The sequence below is a fragment of the Trachymyrmex septentrionalis genome, unplaced genomic scaffold (genome assembly GCF_001594115.1).
Source record: "Trachymyrmex septentrionalis isolate Tsep2-gDNA-1 unplaced genomic scaffold, Tsep1.0 scaffold87, whole genome shotgun sequence".
Lineage (NCBI taxonomy): Eukaryota > Metazoa > Arthropoda > Insecta > Hymenoptera > Formicidae > Trachymyrmex > Trachymyrmex septentrionalis.
In genome coordinates, this window is record NW_017306059.1 from 665,493 (window position 1) to 672,734 (window position 7,242).

The 7,242-nt window shown below is 28.0% G+C and overlaps 2 protein-coding genes across 4 annotated transcripts in view; one reads left to right on the forward strand and one right to left on the reverse strand.

Annotated features, from left to right (window-relative positions):
• Positions 1 to 951: 951 nt before the first annotated feature.
• Positions 952 to 4,844, reverse strand: LOC108755301 (beta-ureidopropionase). Of its 3 annotated transcripts, XM_018498220.1 has the most exons (6): positions 4,315 to 4,477; positions 3,052 to 3,233; positions 2,422 to 2,666; positions 1,906 to 2,294; positions 1,395 to 1,712; positions 952 to 1,042 (listed from the first exon to the last, which is right to left on the reverse strand). In XM_018498220.1, the coding sequence occupies exons 2-6, from the start codon at positions 3,141 to 3,143 to the stop codon at positions 968 to 970; spliced, it is 1,119 nt and encodes a 372-aa protein (XP_018353722.1). In that variant the 5' UTR covers positions 3,144 to 3,233; positions 4,315 to 4,477; the 3' UTR covers positions 952 to 967. The 3 variants fall into 3 exon arrangements, with proteins under 3 accessions (XP_018353722.1, XP_018353724.1, XP_018353723.1); XM_018498222.1 differs by lacking the exons at positions 3,052 to 3,233; positions 4,315 to 4,477 and adding an exon at positions 4,777 to 4,844; XM_018498221.1 differs by lacking the exon at positions 4,315 to 4,477 and having other exon boundaries at positions 3,052 to 3,286.
• A 52-nt stretch (positions 4,845 to 4,896) lies between these two features.
• LOC108755290 (vacuolar protein sorting-associated protein 72 homolog) overlaps positions 4,897 to 7,242 on the forward strand; it is a 5,254-nt gene continuing 2,908 nt past the window's right edge. The window contains exons 1-6 of the mRNA XM_018498211.1: positions 4,897 to 5,089; positions 5,191 to 5,392; positions 5,489 to 5,709; positions 5,813 to 5,995; positions 6,127 to 6,337; positions 6,463 to 6,678. Of these exons, the coding sequence (XP_018353713.1) occupies positions 5,256 to 5,392; positions 5,489 to 5,709; positions 5,813 to 5,995; positions 6,127 to 6,337; positions 6,463 to 6,678 (968 nt within the window). The 5' untranslated portion in view covers positions 4,897 to 5,089; positions 5,191 to 5,255. The remainder of the gene's footprint in view (positions 5,090 to 5,190; positions 5,393 to 5,488; positions 5,710 to 5,812; positions 5,996 to 6,126; positions 6,338 to 6,462; positions 6,679 to 7,242) is intronic.

The following is a 7,242-nucleotide window of genomic DNA, read 5'->3' on the forward strand; positions in this document are numbered from 1 at the left end:
CTAAAAAATAAAATTCACATCCATAATTAAATATTTTATGTTAAATATTTTATGAAAAAAATCTTTTTTATATTTCTAATTGTAAGCTATAAGATACAATTGTGTAATTGACATACAGTTTTCGTGTTTAGCTAAGCTATTTTATAATTTTTTTTTCGACATAAAATATATATCCAAAATATATTACAAATCTAATTGATTTGATAGTTTTGATATTCAGCATAATAATATTTCTGAAAAATCATAAGTATATATAAATTTTTTATCAATTAGTTATTGTATAAAATTTCATTATTATATAAAACCGTAAATTATTGTCAATTCACGAAAACAAAATTTGAAAATAGATAGGTTTTATATATCAGTATTGTACAAAATGTTATTGTAAATTATATTGAGGACGTAATGTTGCAAATGCTTTGAAGTATTTGATCAATTACTTAATAAAATTCTTTCTTCTGATTGATAAATCATGTCATTTCGAAGCATTTATAGTGAGACTTTAACCGTCAATTAAAAAATTTTTAGACTAATGCAAATTTTTTATAAAATGTACATAAATTTTACAAATCTTATTAAAACACAAGAAAATGCAACTAGAAAGTGATAACTGTAATTTTCTTTTTATGAAAAGTTTTATGGAAGTTCATGTATATGAACTTCAATTTATGTATATAAAAATCACATGGGATAAATAAATCATTTGTGTAGAAAAATATAAATTTTGTTAACCTTAGAAAAATTTGTTGAACTCATTTTAAACATTTTAAATCTAATTTATGCTGAGTCTGAAGCGCAAAATATTAAATTGAATTTTATTCTTAAAAATATGAAAATTGATCACATTTAATAGCGATAGATGATGCAAGAATATTTAAATTTCAATTTATCAAAATTTATAAATTGATAAACTTATTAATTTTAATTATAACTTTGTAAAGACTTTATAAATGCAATTGTTTTGTTTTTAATCTTGTTTACCATCCCGTTTTGAAACGTATTCAGCAAGTTCTTTAGCATACATGTCGAGCCGTTGTGTCATCTAAAAGATACATTAAATAAAATAAACAAAGTAGAATTTAAATAGTTGAAGGTATAACAAAGAATTTTTAGAATATATATTTCGATACAATATATATTCCTTATCGAAATCATATTTTAATAATAATTCATTAAAATGTGCTTTTCTTTTCAAACAATTCGTTTTTTTAAGTAAATTTAAAATACATATTTTTATTATGTGAATTAATTCCGTTCACTAAATATGTACAGTGTTATTACTTAATGTTTTCTTGAATTACAAGTATTAATGTATTTGCCAAACTTATTGCCATGATGATTTTATACATTATTCTATAGATACAACGAATAATAAGAGAATATGAAATACTCACCCTATATCCCCAAATATCTTTCACATGTCGACACATATTGAGATCCAATTCTCCAACGAGAAGTCCATCTTTGTGCCGATTTAGACTTGGAGTTCGCGAGCCATCAGGGGCAGTAATATAGCTAGAGCCATAAAAGAATCCAAAGTCGTTGTGCGCTGGTTTTCCATCACCAGAAGTAAATTCATTTGCAAAATGCTCAGTTCCTACGCGATTGATAGCACAAGTGTAATAACTATTTGCTATCGCGGCGCATCTTGCTTCGATTGGCCATAAATGTTCTGATAATCCTTGAATAGTTGCAGATGGATTAAAAACAATCTGAAAAATATAAAGATTATATGATTGAGAAATCCGGATAAGATTATATTAATTAGATTATGAAATTAGGAAAGTTATGAAACGATAAATTTTTCCTCTAAAAAAAAAATCAATTTCAAATTTTATAAGAAATAACGTTGCACGCCAAATTTATTTATTATCTTATTTAGAAATGCTTAATAATCTGATTCACCTCAGCTCCATTCAAACCAAACATCAACCAATTCAATGGATGATGACGTCCGTAACATATATTAATCGCGATGCGTGCAAAGGGAGTGTCGAACACTGGATGACCTGTGTTGCCTTCCATGTAGTAAGTCGATTCGTTAAAATCCCCGATACGAGGAATATGATTCTTTCTATGTTTCCCAAGGACTGTACCATCCGTGTTGATCACCACACAGGTGTTCCAGATAGTATCACCGTAAGAAAAATCTCTCTCCAAAATCGGTGATACTATTACCATGTTGTATTTTTTAGCGAGCTTAGACAAAAACACAGTCGTAGGTCCTGTTTCAGCATCCTCGGCAAACTCGCACCATGGATACTTTTCCCTCGTGCAAAAAGCGAACGGCATAGCTGCAATAATCGTATAGATCTTATATTATATAAATTTATATATTGCATATATAATAAAATTATAATATTATACAATATAATTTTATAACTATATATATTATATATAACTAATGGATTTTTCACATACGCCATGCTTCTTGAAGACATAGAATGTTAACGTTGTGTTGAGCTGCTTGTACAATATATGATTTAATTTTATTATGTATTGCATCTCGCTGATTTTGAATAGGATCCGTTGTTGGTGCTACTATGCTATGTTGAATCAGTCCAACGCGAACTAGACGTGGGGTACGAAGCTCTTCATGGACTCGACTAAGCATCTGCCATCCTTTTACCTCAAAATTTTTATCTTCATATTCTATACCCAATGGACTAAAAATAATAAGTAATTGTAAGGGTGTATTACTTAAACTTTTTAACATCAAATAAAATTTATGTTGTACATAACTTAAATTTAACTCTGTTTTACAAAATTATATTCTATCAAGAACTTTATATTATAAATTTCTTATATTCTCTAATCAAGTATACGCGTTCAATACATTATAAATATATATTAAGCAAACAAATTGCTATAACTAAATACTTTTTATTGTGATCAAATAGTTATAAGATTAATATTACAAAATAAAAACATACATATCTTTATTGGCAAAGTTTAATATTTTTTTTAAATCAGTATAATTAAATAAATGTTCTTACATAAGTGATATATACACAAATAGAAAAAGATATATTTTGTAATATAAAATCTTACGTAGATGGATGCCCATATAAAATACGTTTTACTTCAGTCAATTTATTCTGTGGTATATATTGATCTAAAATTTGTTCCACGGTTTCAGTCATGATTGCTACCTTGCTGGCTTGCTTTTTGACTGAATAATCTTGAAGCTTGAGGTTCTATAAATACGATATCACTTCTCCCCACTGTCACATCTATCAGTAAAAACAAGATTAGACAACATGGGAGACAAACATCTGAAGGATATTACAGATATCTGTGAAATTTTAAAAGATCTTTATGTTACGTTATAATTGCAATGTTATTACACATTATGATATTATATATGTTATAACATCTGTTGAACACAAACTAACAATAACATCAATATTAATTTCCTATTAAAAAATGTTATATAATATGTTATATAATATGTTATATATATTACGTTTATATTGTTGACTAAAAAATTATTAATATTGAAGTCAAATTATAGTTAATTTTTGTTCAGCAGGATGTATCATATTGATAACAAAGCAAATTCATTTTATTCAAACTTATTTTATTTGTTACAAAATAATATAAATGTATGTACATATTGGGAAAGAATTATATATAAATATATAAGATATTTTCCACTTGATGATACAAATCCATAGAAATATTCTTTTATCTTTGTTAGAATGAAATTGTCAAAAAAGATAAGACGTTTATGTAATGTGTCGACTAATTGTATTGTTAGTAAATAGGAAGAACATATAAAAAAAACAAACAGATATATAAAAAGGTATAATATAGCAGTGTTTCGGCACTAATTCATAAGTACTACATAAGCATTTCATTGCTTATACATGTAGAATGGGAAAATACATGTTCTATAGAATAAGAGTTATATGAATGTAACGACCAAAACTTGTTATCTCGCAGAATGATTAATTTTTATTATACATAAAGCTATATGTTTATTATAGAAACTTTCCATTTTGTGATATAAGTCGATGCAAACATCATTTTATCTTTCTTGACATTTCAAATAACAAAGATAAAATGACTAATTATATCAGTTTGTGTTAACAAATGAAAAGCATCTATGTTTACAATTTGTCACAATGTAGTTATTTTTAATAGTAGAACTGCGTATTAATTGAAAAATACTTATCGCATAATAGTGAAAAACAGAATTTTAATAATAGAATGTAGATTTATCTTATGTGTACGATTTAATGTGTGAGAATATGTGCGAATGATACGCGAATACATGATGGAAGTACTTTTTACTTCCACCATGATACGTACTTTATTTGGGAAAATGAATCCGTCAAGTATGTAAATCAATGGTTTTGAATTGTAATTAATTTATTGACCAAAAGAATATGTACAAATGTTTAATTTATAGATCTATTTTCTGTGGCTAAACTAGTGTACACTTTTGGAACTTGAAGTGAGATAGATATATGTTTTGGTGACGAGTCGCCACAGTTTCATATTTGTCGAAAGTAAGAAAGAGAACTGCTAGTGCAGTCTAGAGTGCAGGGACAGAAACCATATGTATTTAATACGGATTTATTTGCTGTAGAAGTTTGCATAAAAGTGCACAAAGGATACATGTAAGTACAGTTCAGAACTGTTCAGGAACATGAAAGTACACATTACATGTAAGATTAACAATACCCAACTGTACCTAATGTGTACTTTAAATCGTGTACTATGTGCACTTGGGCCATTTTGACGCATCAGTTCTGAAATCAATTGCGATACTTTATACATCTAGTGATTTTAGGTAAAGACGTGTTCAGATTCCCATCTAGGTGCTCCGCAGGTATCATGTCATAGTCTCAGGTTTCTCTCTGCCATAATTTATAGAATTGTTGACACTGTCGAGGTGTGATTGTATTTGGAAGCAGCTAATATGCATTCGTGGATGAAATACAACAAAATTTAAGAACAAAGTATTTGTGAACTTCTTAACAAGTGATAAAATAATAAAAATCCTTATTAAATGTAAACTGGGGAAAGAAAAACTGAAATATATATAGAATTGAATATTGCAAGATTGAAGGTTCTGACCTAGGTACATCTAATCTTATTTACAGTGACTTATCAACTTATTAAAATAATGTCTAACATTAATGTCCAACATTTTTACATTTTGTTCTTTTCAAAATTTTTAAGGTGCAATACATAATTAGATAACGTATGCGTATTAGTTGTATTGAAAGTTGGGCAGAAAGTTTCTTATGATGGCTGCAACAAGGGAAAAGCGTACAAACGCTGGCAATAAAATGGCAAGGTTGCTAAATGAAGAAGAGGAAGATGATTTTTACAAAACTACATATGGTGGCTTTGATGAAGTGGAACAGGATCATGATTACTTGTTTGTGGTTTTTATAATTTATTAATTTTATTAATTCCTCTATTATATTGATGTAACAAAAACTCATAATAAAGTGTATAAATGGTTGAATTTTAGGGAAGAAGATGAAGCTGAGGACGAAGTGGATTCAGACTTTAGCATTGATGAAAATGATGAGCCAGTTTCTGATACTGAACAAGAAGGACCGAAAAAAAAACGCAGATTAGTAACAAAAGCATATAAGGAGCCTAAACCTGCTACATTGCATACATATTCGACGCCCAAGGAGAAAAAAATAAAACAACCAAAACAAGAAAAGATTTGTGTAGATAGTATAGGTAACATAAATATTTAGCATATTAATATATCAAATGTTTTATATAGCATATTAATATATTAAATGTTTTCTTTTCAATATATCCACTTTATCATGTTGTGTAGAAAGGAAATCAATTCGCCGCTCTACTGCTGCAAAGTCAGCAGCTACACAGAAACGTTTGCGTGAGAGAAACGAGGATCAGAGGCGAAAGGTGAAAGTTGTAAAACATGATATATGGAAACCTACTCAGGAGGAATTATTGGAAGAAGCGTTACAAACAGAGGAGCTTAATTTGAAATCTTTAGGTATGTGCAAAACAAAATATATTTAATAATGTTCTTTATTTGGATCTTTTCTCTTTCTTGAAGAAAATATAAATAAAATAAAAAATAAGAAGTACCTTTAAGAAAGAGCTATAATTGTTCTACACTTGCAGAAAAGTATCAGAAATTAGAAAATGAAAAAAAGACTACAAGGACTGTGAGAAAAACGCATGTTGGACCAATGATTAGATACCAATCATTGTCTATGCCAGTCATGGTATTATCTCAAATAAATGAGGAAGAAAAAATCAATGTTGAATGTGACGATGAGAAAAAAGGGAGTTCTAATAATACAAATTCTGACAGCTCTCAAAAAGAGAAAAGGTATATTTTGTTTATTTAATTTTTTCTGATAAAATACAAAAAGGTATAAATAAGAGATAAGTCTGAAATAAATTTTCAAAATACTGAATTTAATATATTGTAATTCCATTTATAATAAATTTTAGTGAAACAGAATCAAAAATAGATGGAAAAAATGATAATAAAGAGGGATCTATAGATACTGCTCCCTCTGCTTCTACTAAAAATACACATGGCGAAGAAACTGGGACATTTTATGAACGAACGTTTATTACTTTTGAAAACGAACAATCATATTCAGATGTATTTAAGAAATCGACACAACAAAGGCCGCCACTGAAACCTTTGTGTGCAATCACGCGGTAAAAAAATGCTATTTAAAAGTTTCTTACATTTACAATTGCATATTTCTACATTTTATTATTTATGAAAAAATTAATATTAACCTTTAAATGCCTTTTCAGCATACTTTAGAGTCCGACCGAAACCACATTTTGACTTCTGGCCAAAATCGAAAACAAATATTCAGTTGTCATTCAATTTTGGCCGAAATCAAAACCAAAACTTAGATAAGTCTTACTGAGAGAGAGAGGGGGAGAGAGAGAGAGAGAGAGAGAGAGAGAGAGAGAGAGAGAGAGGAAGTTAACGGAATCACATTTTATTTGGCCGAAATCGACATTTTTTAATTAATTTTACAGAGAGAGTATGATTTTTTCAGAAATCATGACAAATTCATACTCTAAAAAACAAGATTTTATTAAAATATCTAACTATAATAATATAATAATAATGCATTCTTAATTAAAAAAAAAATCAAATCATAATTATTATCTGGATCACATCAAAGTTTGTCACTCAAATTGTCTTAAGCTTAATTAATAAGTTAATAATTAAAATCGAACATTTGTTTTTTAAACGCTCATCGG